Source organism: Neofelis nebulosa, chromosome 11 (genome assembly GCF_028018385.1).
Source record: "Neofelis nebulosa isolate mNeoNeb1 chromosome 11, mNeoNeb1.pri, whole genome shotgun sequence".
In the NCBI taxonomy this organism is placed as follows: Eukaryota; Metazoa; Chordata; class Mammalia; order Carnivora; family Felidae; genus Neofelis; species Neofelis nebulosa.
Genome location: NC_080792.1, coordinates 90,023,176 through 90,039,204, shown reverse-complemented (window position 1 = coordinate 90,039,204; position 16,029 = coordinate 90,023,176). Strand labels below are relative to the sequence as shown.

The 16,029-nt window shown below is 63.4% G+C and overlaps 1 protein-coding gene across 1 annotated transcript in view; it reads left to right on the top strand.

The window, feature by feature from the left end:
• Positions 1-16,029, top strand: part of NCOR2 (nuclear receptor corepressor 2) — a 210,384-nt gene that overhangs the window by 185,111 nt on the left and 9,244 nt on the right. The window contains exons 36-46 of the mRNA XM_058691634.1: positions 3,342-3,492; positions 5,757-5,897; positions 6,169-6,255; positions 6,870-7,165; positions 8,629-8,983; positions 10,095-10,316; positions 10,728-10,979; positions 11,698-11,850; positions 11,976-12,134; positions 12,224-12,428; positions 14,830-15,257. Of these exons, the coding sequence (XP_058547617.1) occupies positions 3,342-3,492; positions 5,757-5,897; positions 6,169-6,255; positions 6,870-7,165; positions 8,629-8,983; positions 10,095-10,316; positions 10,728-10,979; positions 11,698-11,850; positions 11,976-12,134; positions 12,224-12,428; positions 14,830-15,257 (2,449 nt within the window). The remainder of the gene's footprint in view (positions 1-3,341; positions 3,493-5,756; positions 5,898-6,168; positions 6,256-6,869; positions 7,166-8,628; positions 8,984-10,094; positions 10,317-10,727; positions 10,980-11,697; positions 11,851-11,975; positions 12,135-12,223; positions 12,429-14,829; positions 15,258-16,029) is intronic.

Here is a 16,029-nt window from a genome sequence, read left to right as displayed (position 1 = left end):
TGTCCTGGGCACAGCAGCTCGTTCCGTGGTCGTTTCTCTTGTCTGTGTGGAGCCAGGCGCCCCAGGTGCTGAGCAAAACGCAGAAGTGGCTGCTCCCAGGGGGCCGGCTGGGTAGCCGGAGGACGTAGGCCGGGGCTCACAGGCCGTGAGAACGGGGCGGGTGACTTCAGAGTGCCCGGTGCTCCAAACTGAGTGACATACCATGATTCAGAATGCCCGGGGCTGCTGAGGCCACACTGACGGGCAAGTTGGGGAGACTTCTCGGGGGTGAGCCTCTTGCAGGAGTCCCGGAATGGCGAGTGGGCGCGTCTCCGCGCGGGCGAGGGCCAGTGAGGGCCGCGGTGCCTGGAGCAGGGAGTGGAGGCCACCTTCAGGCTGTTCGCGGACAGGTGCTCCGCACTGTGGCCGAGCCGGCCCCCACCCCTGGGGGCAGTCGGTCACGAGGCCCTCCTGTGATGCAGATGGGGGCGGGGGGGGGGGGGGGGGCTTGGTTCTCCACCTGACCAAGGCCGGGGGCTCCCTGTGCGTCCGGGACACGTTGAACCCTCTCCTCCCTGGCCAGTGAGCACGAAGTGTGGCACCACCGGCTCCTGGGGTCCTTAGCTCCCCGGGCTTTATTTTCCTTCCTTCCGCCCAGGTCCAGACAAGATGCTTTATGCTGGCACAGAGCCCGTGCTAGGATAGCCCATTTTATAGATGAGAAGACTGAAGCCCAGAGATTAAAGCTGAGGTCACATGGCTAGTGAGCAGCGGACCTGGGGTTTCGTGCCCAGCCGTGTCCGGCCCTAGAACACGGTGCCGGAGAACGAGGAGCCAGAACACACGTGTGGGCGTGGGCGTGCCCCTAAGTACACGCACAGACACGCTCGCATGCACGGGCACAGGCACAGACACACACGGCCGGACAGGCGGGCGCACAGACGGGCTCGCACGACACCCCCCGCCCCACCCACACGCACGTTAGAGGCGCCGCGTCCCGCCATAGGCTGGGCGGCAGTGAGGTGTTTTCGACCCCGGTGGCCTCAGATCAGACCACAGAGGGGAAGGAAAGCTGTAGGTTTTGAAATAACAGGCTTCGGGAGGCAGCCTCGCTGAGTGCAAAGAACGAGCACCCGGGGCAAAAGTCAGGCCGGGGTGTTCAGGTCCCCGCTCTGCCACCCACTCACTCGAGCAGGGGATGGCCCCTCCTGACTCGGTTTCCCCTCTGGGGAAAAGCACTCCTCCCGGAGTCTTTCTCAAGGGGCCGGTTGTGATTAAAGGTCGAATTCCGGTTCCCCTCGGAGCCCACCTGCCCCGGGTTTCCCGGCAGCTGTGACCCACGCCGTCTCGGTCACTCACACCCCATCGGCTGTTTTTCGCCGAGGGTGACAGCTGCCAGAACACGTGAGAGTCAGACACTCCCACGGCCTCGCTTCCGGGTGGCGGCGGGGAAACCCGGCACGGACCACAGGCACGCGCACGCACCCGTGAACCCAGCGGGCGTGATGCCCCTTTGCAGGCTGGAGGAGGCCCCAGCGCGCTGTCCCCCCTGGGGCTCCTCCCGCCCCCGGGAGCGAAGTTCGCTGGGGTCCGCTCTGGGAGGCTGCAGGCTCCCGTCCCCGAAACAGGCCGTAGGCAAACAGTCTCCCGCCCGCACGGGTTTGCCCCGTGTGTCGTCCCCAGGGGGGGCGTCCGCAGCCCTTCGCGTCCCGTCCTCTGCTGAAGCCCGGACCGCCTTCGGTGCCTCCAGCAGAGCCCCTTCCCACCATCCGTTGTGGTGTCTGCTCAGCCACTGCCTTCCCCGAGAGGGGCCCGGTCAGAGGCCCGGTTCTGATGGCGCCCGCCCCCACCCGGCTAAGGGCTGTGCTGGCAGCGGCCGCCTCTGGAGGAGCCTGTCCTGACAGCTTGGCCCTGTTGGGCGCCCCGGGTGGGACGCCCAGTTATCCCCCAGCTCTACTGCGCTGCGCGCAGATGCTTCCCGGGGGCGGGGAGACCCCGGCCAGAGCCTCTGCTGGGGGAAGCCTGGGGAGGTCGTCCGCATCGAGAGCGTCCTCCTGTCCCCTCCTCGCAACGCAGGGCCTGCAGGAAAAGCCCAGCACGTGCCCTTAGCCCGCAGGCGGGGATGTGTCTCAGCAGACGAGTTTCTCTGGGGACGATCGGGGCTCGCTGGTCCGGGGCTTGGCACTCAGTAGGACCCCCACATCTGTGAAATGGCTCCAGTAATCTTAGGAAAAGGAGGAAAGAGACGTCTCGATTTAGGGCGAGCTTGTCTGTGTCAAGCGCCTTTGAGAATTACAGATGCAGAGGTTGTTCCCGTTTTGTGGACGTACAGACTGAGGTTCAGAGAAACAAAGTGACTTGACCCAGGCCACCCGGCAACTCGTTTGTACAGCTGCTGTTTGACATCCAACAGTCTGACCCGGTTGGGGGTCAGTACCTGATCCCCACGCTCACCTGATCGAACCCTGATCCCCACGCTCATGTTCTTGGAGGTTGCCCAGGGCAGGATGGCACTCCCCGTGGCTGTCTTCTCTCTGCTTGGATACCTCCCCTCGTGGAGAGCTCACTCTACGGCCGTGGTTCTCCTTTGTGGGCAGCTCTGCCTCCCAGGGGACGTGGGGCAACGTCTGGGGACATCTCGGATTGTTACGCCTTGGAGAGGGGCAGATCGGGGAGGCTCGGTGCTGTTCTGGCATCTAGCGGATAGATAGTGGGGGTCCTGCTACGCATCTCACACACCCAGGACACTGGCCCCACGCGTCATAGTGCTGGGGTTGACGGACCCTGGTTTGGGAAACCGGGGTGCCTGGCCCACGGTCACAGGCACAGTACAGGGACAGGATCTCAGCACCCCCATCAGTTACTGTCGGTGCTTAACACGTCAGGGCCCTGAGAAAGTAAAACCCATACAGTTCAGGTTGGAACACAGACGCCAGGGCCGGACGACCTGGGTTCCAATCCCAGCCCTGCCCCTCCTTAGCTGGTGGCCCCGGGTGAAGTCACCTAACCGCTCAGTGCCTCAGTTTCCCCATCTGAAATAGGCATCACGACCGTGCCTGCCTTAGGATTGTTGCCAGGATTAAACGAGTTAGTAGGTAGAGGGGCTCCGGATGGTTTCCGTTCCGCGGCGGGCCTCAGTAAGCGCACTTAGGATTAGCCTTCCCGATGTGGTGCTGTTCCGCCGGGCTTTGCCTCCGCCTTGGGAACAGCACGTGGATGGACACACGTGTGCGCTGGTGGACCCAGCACGTGTGTGCATGCACCTGTGTGTGCGCACGCTGGACGCGCCCGCGTCGTGCCCGCCGAGCCCGAGGGACCCCCGTGTGGAGCCTGCCGGTGGCTCACCCGCTCCGTGCCCGCAGGGCACCCCGGCCGACGTCCTGTACAAAGGCACCATCACCAGGATCATCGGCGAGGACAGCCCGAGTCGTCTGGACCGCAGCCGGGAGGACAGCCTGCCGAAGGGCCACGTCATCTACGAGGGCAAGAAGGGCCACGTCCTGTCCTACGAGGGTGAGTCTTGTTGTTAACAGCCCCGAGGAGCTGGCGGGGCGGCCTGGGGCCAGGCCTTCCTTCCCGTCCGTGGGAGTCTATCAGTGCTGGGAAAGAACCTTGAGACGGAGGGCCGAGGGGGGCGCTGGAGGAAAGTGGGGCCACGTGGTATTTATGGGGAGCCCAGCGGATGCAGCCCCCCGCTCAGAGAGCTCTCAGGACACCACGTGGGATGCAGATTGTGAGTGCTGGAAACCTACTCCTCCAGCCCTGTCCACTAAACCCCAGGCTTTGGTGTTTCTAGAGCTGCTCAAGAGAGGAGGGTCCAGAAAAACGTGGTGGGGGTAAAAAGGCAGCCAGATGCCTTTGGAAAACAGATCTGGGGAGTTGGTGCCCTTCCTGAGTGGTCGAGAACCAGGGAGAGGCCTTTCGTCCCCATTTTACGGATGTACAGTCACAGCGGTCCTTCTCTCTGGCCACCCTCTGGCCCCTCGAGAGACTGGGAGGCTTGGGATCGGGGGAGCAGGGTGTTTGGCCCATTGAGGTGGCTTCACCGGGAGCTGGGGCTGGGTGACCGCATGAAGCGTGACCAGAGAGGTGGTGACCCTCCTGTCCCTGCAGGATGCAAGCCAGCATCAGGTGAGGGCTGGTCTCCCTTTCACCTCCGCTCAGTTCTTTACAGTTTAGGAAACTAAAGGCTGTGGCCAGCCTTGCCAGAGCAGAGCGGGGAAACTGAGGCCAGAGAGCGGAAGCCCGGCAGTTCTGGCCAACACTGAGCTCCGAACGGCAGCACACGGGGGCCGGCGGGAGGCGATGGCCAGAGTGACCCTCCACCTCCCCTTGCCTCTGCCCCCTCTCCCCTTCTGGGTTCAGGGCCCACAGCCAAGGCACCCTGCACGGGGGCACTTGGGGGTCCAGAGCCGGGATATGAGGTTCCTGGCGGCCTCGGGCACCCAGGGCGCTGGAGCAGAACGCAGCTGACGGGCATCCCTCTCAGCACTGAGCACTCACCTCTGCTCAGTCCCTGGCACTGCAGGGCCCTAAATTACTTCTCCTCTGGCGAGCGGGCGTCTCTTTTCCTCTGCCCGCCCGCCCCCTCGGTGCTGGCCAGGAGTGGAGGTGGTGCCGGGTGGCCGCGGGACGGGCCATCGGCTGCGTGTTTGGGGCCAGCGTCAGCGTGTGGCTGAGGGCCCGGGGAGGGGCTGAGGGGGGCCTGGGGTCGAGGTGTGTGTGGGCAGGGAGGGCACAGGCTCCGCTCGGGTCCCCGGACCGGTTCTTGAGCCCCTGTGGCTCTCGAGTGGTCATGTGCAGGATGCGGGCACACGAGGCCTTCGAGTCCCTGACGTGCTTCCTGGAGCTGCGTGGCGAGTGAGGGCGGCGGGCCGGGTGGAAGGCGGCAGGGGGTGGGGACGGGCCCCCCCGGCAGCCTGGACGTCGCCCCGTGTGGATGGGAGGCCACCAGCCAACTGCTGATCTGTCCTTTTATATCATGTACTTTTTCCCATTTTGGTTTGAAATCAGCGTGTTCAAATATCAGTGATCAGTTCTCAAGAAAAGCAGCCCAGTGTGTCTGCAGGCCGCCGGCCTGTAGCCTCTGGAGCGGACTCCGTGTAGGAACACGGGGCAGAGCTGGTTCTCGGGGGGCGGCCTGGGGCCGTGGGGAGCTTACTTCCGACACCCCGGCCTCGGCCACCCTGAGGGGGAGAGGCTGTGGGCGGGGCTCCAGCGTGCCGGGCGCGGCTGGGCCTCTGTCTTCTCAGACCCCGGGCCTGTCTGGGGGGCCCCTCTGGGCTTCTCCCGGCTTAGCAAGGCCAGGTGTGCCACGGCCAGCCCTCCCAGATTGTACACTCTCCCCACGTGGACTCGTAAGGCGCGTCCACACTTGTACACACGTGTGCACGAGGACACAGGCACACAAGTGCATTTGCACGCACGGCCTCGCTTCGTTCTCGGCGGCCAGGCGTGCGTGTGTACGTGCACACGCCCACACGTGCACACACAAATGGTCGCACGCTGCTGCTGGATCTCTGCTCACACACGCGTGTACGCTGCTGTTCGTGTCCCAAGCCGGCACCCGTGTGAGGACGTGTTTGCGTGCACACCCACGTGGCCACGTGTGGCCGAAGGCAAACCCCTGAGACGGTGGGTCGGGGCTCAGGCCCTGGCAGGACTGCCCGCTGGGGTTCCCCGCGAGGCTCAGCCGGGCCCTGTGGCGGGGCCGCGTCTCCTATCCCCAGGCCCTGTGGGCCGCCAGCCCCCCGCCACGAGCGCGGTCTGCTTTCCAGGTGGCATATCTGTGTCCCAGTGCTCCAAGGAGGACGGCAGGAGCAGCTCCGGACCCCCGCATGAGACGGCCGCCCCCAAGCGCACCTACGACATGATGGAGGGCCGCGTCAGCAGGGCCATCTCCTCCGCTGGCATTGAAGGTGGGCACCGGGACCTGGTGGGGGGGCCTTCCCAACTCGGTGCCTTAGAGCGCCCCCTGGAGGGAGGGCGGGGACGGTTGGCCAGATTTTCCGGAGAGGAAACCCGGGGCTGCAGTTGGCTGAGGTCAGTCTGGAGGCGGTCTGGAGGCGGTGACGGGCTCCCCACCCCCCACCAAGAGGGTCCGGTGCCAGCGCCCCCACCATCATCGTGGGGACTGCTTTCAAGTGGCCACGGGACCCACGTAGCCCTGACGCGGTTGCCCCCCTCCAGGTCTCATGGGCCGGGCCATCCCGCCGGAGCGACACAGCCCCCACCACCTCAAGGAGCAGCACCACATCCGAGGCTCCATCACACAAGGTGCCAGCCGGCCACCCGCTGCCCTCAGGGCAGCTCTAACGAGCCCTCAGAGGTTTCCCTCCGGACGGGCGGGGGCGGGGAGCCGTACGTGAGCTGTATGGGCACGGGCTGAAACGGAGAGCAGGGACGCTTGTTCCTTAGAAGCGTAGAGGGAAAGCAGATTACCAGCCGCCGCCCTGCCCTCGCTAGGTTTACTGAGCCTCTGTTTCGTGCTCGGTACTCACCAAGTGCCGCTTCGGTGCTGTCGTGTGAGGCCGGCGTTACCGCTTACTGGCACTCACCGGCAGCTTCCGTCATCACGTCACCCACATTGTCGCGGCTGGTCGGTGGCCAGCCACCTGCTACGGGCCCCATCCCGTGCTTTCTGTCTGCAGTATCTCACTGAACGTGCGCGACTCGGTGAGGGGTTTCGATCAGTAGTCCTGTTCTGTATGCGAAGAGACTGAGGCTCGGAGGCTCAGAGAGGTCAGGTCATGTGCTCAAGGCCACATGGCGGGCGCGGACTAGAAGCCAGGTCGTCTGGCTCCAGAATCACTGGAGGGCGGAGACCCCAGGGTAGGACGGGGCATGGTGGGGCGCAGAGCCGAGGGCCAGCGCCCTGTCCTCCTCGGCAGGGATCCCGCGGTCCTACGTGGAGGCCCAGGAAGACTACCTCCGTCGGGAGGCCAAGCTCCTGAAACGCGAGGGCACGCCGCCACCGCCCCCGCCCCCACGGGACCTGGCCGAGGCCTACAAGGCCCGGCCCCTGGAGGCGCTGGGCCCCCTGAAGCTGAAGCCGGCCCACGAGGGGCTGGTGGCGACGGTGAAGGAGGCCGGCCGCTCCATCCACGAGATTCCCCGGGAAGAGTTGCGGCGCACGCCCGAGCTGCCCCTGGCCCCGCGGCCGCTCAAGGAGGGCTCCATCACGCAGGTAATGGGCCGGCTGGGCAGGACAGCCGCTTCCCTGGCCTCTACAAATGGGGAAACTGAGGCTCGGCCTCAGTGGGTACCTTGCCCGAGATTACACAGCTGCTCACCGCTGACCCTTTGCCGTGTGCGTTCCGGATTCTGTGCTGAGGGCTTTATATCCGTGGACCTCATTGAATTGTATTTACGCCCTGTGGGGTCTGTAGCCATTATCCCCATTCTTCAGCTGGAAGGACTGAGGCCCAGAGAGCCCAGGCAGCCCGCTACAGTCCCCGAGCTCACCGTGAAAACAAATGGCTGCTGCTGTCTGGGTTTTTGTTACGGGCCAGGTGCCGCCTGAGCACCTTGCGTCGTGCCCAGTTTAGCCCCTGCAGCCACGCTCCGAGCGTCTCATTTTATCGGTGTGTAAATGGAGGCTCAGAGACGTGAAGTGACTTGCCCAGGGTCACACAGCAAGTGAACGGCAGTTGGTGAAACCCGGATGTTCCTAAACTGCAACGTCTTTGCTTCTCGGCGTCCCGTTTCCCCCACCAGCCTGCTGCACCCCCGCGGCCCCGGCTGCCCAGGAGGCCCCAGCCCAGTAGGGCACGATCAGCTCCCGTTGTGCAAGGAGCCGGTAGTGGAAACCACCGTCCCTTCCCGTGGTCAGAGGTGGCCGGACGGAAGGAGGATGGACGGTGGGAACCGTCCCTGGGGCTGCGTGGCCGTGAGGCAGACGGGGCTGGGAAGGGTATCCCGGGAGGGCGACCCAGCTTCCCTTGGGGGGAAGGTGCCCGATGCCCGGAGAAGCAGTGGGGACGGTAGCCACCGCCAGGGGCCTGGGTGAGACTTGCCCGTGGACCCCAGAGGAAGGCCAGTCTGACTCTACAGTGTCCTCGTTAGAAGCAGGGTATCTCTTTCCCTTTCTTACGGAAGTGACAAAAACGTTCGTGAGTAGACCCAGGGTTCTGTTGCTTACAGACGCCGGCCCCCGCCGTACCCTGGGTTCCCAAGGCTGTGTCAACAGAGTGGGGGCTTCTCCAGGGCGGCCAGCCTGCACTGTGGTCCATGACCCCCTGTTTATTCAGCTGCCCCTTCTGGCCGGAGAGCAAACAGACCTCAGCCCTGACCTCTGAGCCTTGGGCACCAGGCGGTGGGACTGGGTTTTGCTGCTGAATTTCCTGGCGTGACCTCGAGTGGGCCGGCGGGGGGAGGGGGTCCCAGACCAGTGGGAGGAGTGGGGGTGTCGAGGCTCCAGGGGCCAACGGAGGGTCCCCGCTTGCTCCGGGCATGGCTGGCCTGTGATCTTGGTGGCCCCGGGGCCGGGACAGGGACGGACAGGGCGGTGACCCGTGCGTTCATCTCAGGCTCAGCAAAGCCCTTCGTCCCCCTGCCCCTGGAGGCGTGAGCCGTCGCTCCTGCTTCGTGGCCGAGAAACTGAGGCTCAGAGGCGTCCTGCGGCCGGTGCTCACATCCCTGTCTCCCCAGGGCACCCCGCTCAAGTATGACACTGGCCCGTCCTCCGCCGGCTCCAAAAAGCATGACGTGCGCTCCATCATCGGCAGCCCCGGCCGCACGTTCCCGCCCGTGCACCCGCTGGACGTGATGGCCGACGCCCGGGTGCTGGAGCGCGCCTGCTACGAAGAGAGCCTGAAGGGCCGGCCGGGGGCAGCCGGCAGCTCGGGGGGCTCCATCACCCGGGGGGCCCCGGTCATCGTGCCTGAGCTGGGCAAGCCGCGCCAAAGCCCCCTGGCCTACGAGGAGCACGGGGCGCCCTTCGCCGGCCACCTCCCACGCGGCTCACCGGTGACCACACGGGAGCCCACCCCACGCCTGCAGGAGGGTACGTGGGGGGTGGGGGGGGGGTGGCGTGCAGGCACCGGGTGGGCTCCTGCCTCGGGGGACTGCCTCCCCACCCACCCTCAGCTTAGGCTAGAAACCAGGGGCACCCTCGGGCCGGCGCGTACTTGCCACCTGCCGGGCCCGTGGCTTCCGCCCCCAAAGTACGCTTCGATTTCTCTTTGTCTCCCTGCCACCCCCAGACCACCGCGACTCCCCTCCTGTCCTGCTGTATCCTGCACCCCAGATGCCGCCAGAGCCGTCCTTTGAAACATTCACATCCCGTCACGCCACTCTAATGCTTAAATCTTTCTAGTGATTCCTCACTGCATTTAGGGGAAAAAAAAAAAAATCCACCTTTTAGCCACGGCCGTGAGCAGCCCGTAGGACCTGGCCTGGTGCACTGTGCACGCCACGGTCACCACATTCCTTTATCCACCACAGGCCGGGCCAGCGGCTTTCCTCCTCTCTGTTCCTGAGTGTGCACGGGGCCTTTGCACCTGCTCTCCCCGCTGTCTGAAGCCTCCCCCACATGCAGAATGTTACCTAAGTGGCTTCTTTTTGTCCTTCGGGTCTCCGTTCAAATGTTGCATTCTTGGGAAGGCTTTTATGACCCTCCCCCACTATTCTGGTCACATTTTGAACGTCCCCCGGAGCGTTTATCTCGCGGAGATTTTTGCTTGAAGACTAGTGGGTCGCTTCTCTCCAGCATTAAGTGCGCCGCGTCAGTGTGGTTTCCTGCCTGTTGTGTTGACGGGGCCAGCTGCATTTCTTACGACAGTGCTTGGCCTGTAATAGAGGCTCCATAAATATTTTCAATTGCTTGAAGTAAAGAAAGGAAGGAACAAATGAGCAAAAGAACAAATAAGTGAAAGCATGAATGAATGAGTTTTTTAAAAAAGAGCACAAACACAGCAGCAAATGGGGTAAATGAAAGAACACAGGAACCGGAGGCAAAGAGACAGGTGAAGGAGGAGGTCTGGTCCTTGCATCCCCGAGAGCCACCCCCCTCAAGTGGCCTCCCCTAAATGCTGGCCCCGGCGGCCCCCGTGTTGGGGGCTGTGACAGCGGTGGCACAGAGGTCCCAACGCCACCCCCTTGGCCTGTCCCCACAGGCAGCCTCTCATCTAGCAAGGCATCCCAGGACCGGAAGCTGACGTCCACGCCCCGGGAGATCGCCAAGTCCCCCCACAGCGCCGTGCCTGAGCACCACCCCCACCCCATCTCGCCCTACGAACACCTGCTTCGGGGCGTGAGCGGTGTGGACCTGTACCGCGGCCACATCCCCCTGGCCTTCGATCCCACCTCCATACCCCGCGGGATCCCTCTCGATGCAGGTGATTGTCTGGGACCCATAGACCCCCACAGTGCGGGGCCAGGGACCTCGTCCCTGTCAGCCCCGGTTTCCTGTGGAACCTACCAGTGCCTTTAAAATTGAAAACGTATCAAAAGAGGCCGCAGTGCCTGAGTGTTTCTCAAACGGACGTGGTCTGAAAATCTGTTTAAAAGGATGCATCCCTCGGGGGTCTTAGCGGTCACGCTGTGGATGCCCTTTAGGGGAACTTCGATCCAAAGAACGTTATCGATAAAAAGTGCCCCACGTCGTCTTGGGAGCCGAGGTTTTTCTGCGCGTAGCCCCTCAGTCCCGGGTTGCGGACGGTGTTTGGGGGAGGCCGTCGGGTGCGCGGGCCGGGGGCGGAACGACGGGCGGGCGAGCCAGCCTGACCTCGCTCCCCTTCTCCCCGCAGCCGCGGCCTATTACCTGCCCCGACACCTGGCCCCCAACCCCGCCTACCCGCACCTGTACCCGCCTTACCTCATCCGCGGCTACCCCGACACGGCGGCGCTGGAGAACCGCCAGACAATCATCAACGACTACATCACCTCACAGCAGATGCACCACAACGCGGCGACCGCCATGGCCCAGCGGGCTGACATGCTGAGGGGCCTCTCGCCCCGCGAATCCTCTCTGGCACTCAACTATGCCGCCGGCCCTCGAGGTGGGTGGGGAGGGCACCATCCCGCGCCCCCAGAGCCGGCCCCGTCCCTCGTCCGCCCGGCCCGCTCCGGAGCGCGAAGGGCGCGGGTGTTCTCGCTGAGGCCGTGGGGCGCGGTCACCCTAGAGGCCTGGGTGGTGGAACAGCCTCGAGAACGCACGCAGACCTGGCGTGGGGTTGAGGGTTGTGTGGGCCGCGAGCGTGGGGGTGGGGGTGTGTCAGATAGCGTGCGCAGGAGGTGAGCGTGTGCCCATGCGAGCTCTCCGTAGATGGGGGTCCTTGGCCTGACCAAGAGAGATCAAAATACGAGGCTGTGAATTTCCGGCTCCCTCGACTCACAAACAGCCTGTGGCTGCTTTGTGAGCGCGTTCAAGTCGTCCTCTGGAAACATTTCTGGAAGGTTCTTTTCAACAACCAAGTACCAGTTAGGGTTCGTTTGGAAAAAGCAGTCACGCTAGGTATCTCAGGCAGTGGGGACTGAATACAGGGAGCTGACCGGAGCGGGTGGGAGGCTGGAAGAACGGCAAAGGGCCAGCCAAGTGCGCGGGGATGCCCACCACAGGGCACGGCCGCCTCTGGGGTTTGGAGGTCAAAGGAGGTGGGACTGGGAGAGCCTGGCATCCAGAAGAGGGGCCCGAGGGGACCGGTGCAGAACCAGGAGGGGGCGCCCGGTCCCTCCGGCCCTTTGCCCACAACCCCCCGGCCCCACCTCCTCCCGCAGGCATCATCGACCTGTCCCAAGTGCCACACCTCCCCGTGCTGGTGCCCCCGACCCCGGGCACGCCGGCCGCCGCCGCCATGGACCGCCTTGCCTACCTCCCCACAGCGCCCCAGCACTTCAGCAGCCGGCTCAGCAGCTCCCCGCTCTCCCCAGGTAACACCCCTGCCCCGTCCCATCCACCCCCCAGGTAACACCCCTCCCCTGTCCCATCCACCCCAGAGGACGGGCCCCGGCCCTCCCTGAGCGCTGGGCTGAACCACAGGACTTCTGGTCTCCAGGGGGTCCCACTCACTTGACGAAACCCGCCACCACCTCGTCGTCCGAGAGGGAGCGGGAGCGCGACCGGGAGCGCGACCGGGAGCGTGACCGGGAGCGCGAGAAGCCGGTCCTCACGTCCACCACCACCACCGTGGAGCACGCGCCCATCTGGAGACCTGGTAGGGCGGCGGAAGTCCCTGCCCCGGCCTCTGGGGGTCCTCATGGGCCATGCGACCTGTCCCCTGACCCCGCAGCCTGTCCCTGCCAGGTACGGAGCAGAGCAGCGGCGGCAGCGGCGGCGGAGGGGGTGGGGGCGGCAGCGGCAGTGGCCGCCCCACCCCCCACTCCCACCAGCACTCGCCAATGTCACCCCGGGCCCAGGACACCATCCAGCAGAGACCCAGCGTGCTGCACAACACGGGCATGAAGGGCATCCTCACCTCCGTGGAGCCCAGCACGCCCACAGTCCTGAGGTGGGCCAGGTTGGCACAAGGGAGGGGCCGGGTGGGCAGGCCGTGGGTGCACAAGTGCACTGGTGGGAGAATGATGGGTGGGAGAGCAGGGAGGTGGATGGTGGGTGAATGAATAGGAGGCAGGACGGCAGATGGACAGGCGGGTGAATGGATGATGCATGGGTAGGTGGAGGGAAGGGCAGGTGAAGGTGATAGATGGGTGAGTATTTGGGAGGGAAATGGATAGGTGATTGGGTTGGGATGGGCACGTGGAGAGAGAAATGGATAGGTGGGTGGGTGGTGTGTGGATGGTGACTGGGCTAGATGAGTGGGTAGTTGGGTGGATGGAAGGGTGGTTGGGTTAGACAGGTGAGTGAATGGATGGATGGAGCTGGATGAATAGATGGGTGGATGGGTAACTGAATGGATGTAGGTTGAGTGAGATAGGTGAGTAGGTGGATGGATGGATGGATGGATGAGTAGGTAGGTGGAAGAATGGGTAGATGGTGAGTTGGGTGAGTGGGTGGATGAGTAGGTGGATGGATGGATGGATGGATGGATGGATGGATGGATGGATGGTGAGTTGGGTGAGTGGGTGGATGGTGAGTTGGATGAATGGATGGATGAGTAGGTAGGTGGAAGGATGGGTAGATGGTGAGTTGGGTGGGTGGGTAGATGAGCAAGTGGCTGGCTGGCTGGCTGGATGGATGGATGGATGGATAGATGGTGAGTGGGTGGATGAGTAGGTGGATGGATGGATGGATGGATGGATGGTGAGTTGGGTGAGTGGGTGGATGGTGAGTTGGGTGAATGGATGGATGAGTAGGTAGGTGGAAGGATGGGGAGATGGTGAGTTGGGTGAGTAGGTGGATGAACAGGTGGATGGATGGATGGTAGATGGTGAGTTGGGTGGGTGGGTGGCAGGTTGGGTGGGCAGGGGTGGATGAGTAGGTGAGTAGGTTGTCAGGTTCAGGGATAGTCTGTGGAAAGGAGACAGACACGTAAGAGGGGGCTGTGGGAAGAGACTCTTCTGGTCCTCCCCCGACTTGGGGGAGGTGTCCCTCTTGCCTGGACAAAACCTAGGGGTTCTCTTAAGATGAGAGAGGCTCTTTAGGCCATGTGTGCCCCCCCCCCCGAGTCCAGTCACTCTCATAAGGGGGCCCAGTTCAGGTCCCCTCTGATGACACCCACCCCCCAGGACTGCAGGCAGAGCTGCCTGATGCGAGGGGGTGGGGGCTCCGTACTCCTCCCTCCCCAGAGTCCTGCTTGGAGGCAGGCGTTTCTTCCGAGGTAAAGCTTCTATTCATACGAGTACCGCCCCCGCCATTTGGCTGTTCTAAGTCATACCCACCCCCCAACCACAGTTCCAGTTGGGAAAAATGACAACCCCGTTTCCCAGAAGCACTGGCTGTGTCCTCACTGACTCAACTACTCAGCAGCTACACGAAGCGGGAGCACCTGGCTGCTTAGAGCAAGATCATGGCTCAGCACAAAGTGGTTTGTGCACGCTGGCAACAAGCCAGTTAGAAACTGTCGTGCGGGCATCGAGCCCTCTGGCAGCTGGAGCGAGGGTCAGCAAAGGGCAGGGCACTGCCTCGTGGCATCACTGGGCTTGACGGAGAGGCCACAGGGCTGGAGTCAGGCCAGTTCGCATCCAAGCCTCAGTGTCCTCATCTGCAAAGTGGGGATAATTACGTTTACCCCGTGAAGATCAGAGTGTACATTTGTGCATTCCTTCTCCCCAGCCGGTCCCCCCTGGGGCTTACGGCCTAGACCGTAGCAGTTGGGGAAGGCTGCTTGGAGGAAGAGGCAAGTGACCCTCAAGAGGAGGAGGGCCGGGGCGGAGTTCCGGAGAGCCTTGCTGTTCTCCCACGGTTCTCTAACCGCCCGCACCGCCTCCCCTCAGGGCCTTTGCCCCTGTTTTTCCAACTCCTCACGTAGCTGTGTTGCGTGCATTTCCTCGAGCGCCCCCAGCAGACCCTCGCCCACCTGCCAGCTCGAGAGTCTCCCCCCATTCTCCGTCACCCTGACTTGTCGTTGACCGGTTCCCAGGCTCTGAGCGTGGGTAACTTCTCTGTTAACTTGTATATAGCCTGCTCAACCGGAACGTAAGGCGATTTTGTCTGGTTCATTCGCTGCCGTATCCTTCAAGGTCTAGAACAGTGTCTAGAACAGTGCCTGACAACGTACTAGGTGTTTAGTAAGAAGTCTTGGAACGACGGACTGAATGAATGAATACGTGAGTGAGCGAGTGAGTGAAGGCATGTGGGGTGGGTAAGGCCATGTCGGGAGGGCGGGTTCATTCTACGAGCAGTGGGGACTCATCAGGGTGCTGGAGTGAGGGAGTGGCCCCGCCTCGGCCTCCTGGGCCCCTAGTGGGGGCACTGCTCCAGCCCCCTGACCGCCTTCTCTCCTCCCCCAGGTCCACCTCTGCCTCCTCGCCTGTCCGCCCGGCCGCCACATTCCCACCCACCACCCACTGTCCTCTGGGTGGCACCCTGGACGGGGTCTACCCCACCCTCATGGAGCCTGTCTTGCTGCCCAAGGAGGCCCCAAGGGTCGCCCGGCCCGAGCGGCCCCGTGCGGACGCTGGCCACGCCTTCCTTGCCAAGCCCCCAGCCCGCTCTGGGCTGGAGCCCGCCTCCTCCCCCAGCAAAGGCTCCGAGCCGCGGCCCCTGGCGCCCCCCGGCTCCAGCCACACGGCCATCGCCCGCACCCCAGCAAAGAGCCTCGCACCCCACCACGCCAGCCCGGACCAGCCTGCGCCGCCCGCCTCGGCCGCGGACCCGCACCGGGAAAAGACTCAAAGTAAACCCTTTTCCATCCAGGAATTGGAGCTCCGTTCTCTGGGTAAGACCACCCTGACAGCGGCCACCTTCATAGACGCGATAATCATGCGTCAAATTGCTCACGATAAAGGGCCGCGAGAAGGAGGTTCGCTGGCCAACGACTCCCCTCGCGATGGTAAGACTTCCGGACCCGCCGCCCGCCCACCCCGTCTTGTGGCCTAAAGATATTTTCAGATCTCTGCTTTTTATTTTTTTCCCCCCATTTTACGTTGGTTTTGGTATTTTGTTTTTAAACGCGTCCTCGTCGATTGCACGCTATGATGACTATTCCTCAAGCTGCCGCCCACCCCCTCTGATTTGGGGGCGCCTCACCATTTCACATTGTTTTATCATGATATATATATATATTTTTTTTTTTTTTTGGATTTTCGCTTTTTTTCCTTTAATGAATGGATCTGTGATTTTGACTTCAACTGCGCCTCCCATGTCCCAACCTTTGCGCCTGTGTTTGGGGAGCAGAGGGAGTGGGGCTGCAGAGGGGCTCGGGCTGCCGCCGGCTGCCGCGTGGGTGAGTCAGCTTTGGAGGACGCCCGCGAGGCAGACTGTTTGGGAGGGCAGGGGAGCGCACTGCTCTCCAGGAGGAAATGACCCCTGCACTCTGCCAGGGCCGTGAGGGGCTCTCGGGGATGCCCCGGCCCCACATGTCCTTGCTGACCTCCACCCTGCAGCCCCTGGGAAAAGAATAGTCCCGGGCCCCGTCTCCCACCTCTGGCCCCTTCTCTTTGTTGGCCCGGGGGGCTGCAGGGACTGTGGCCCAGACCGGGTCCTGGGAC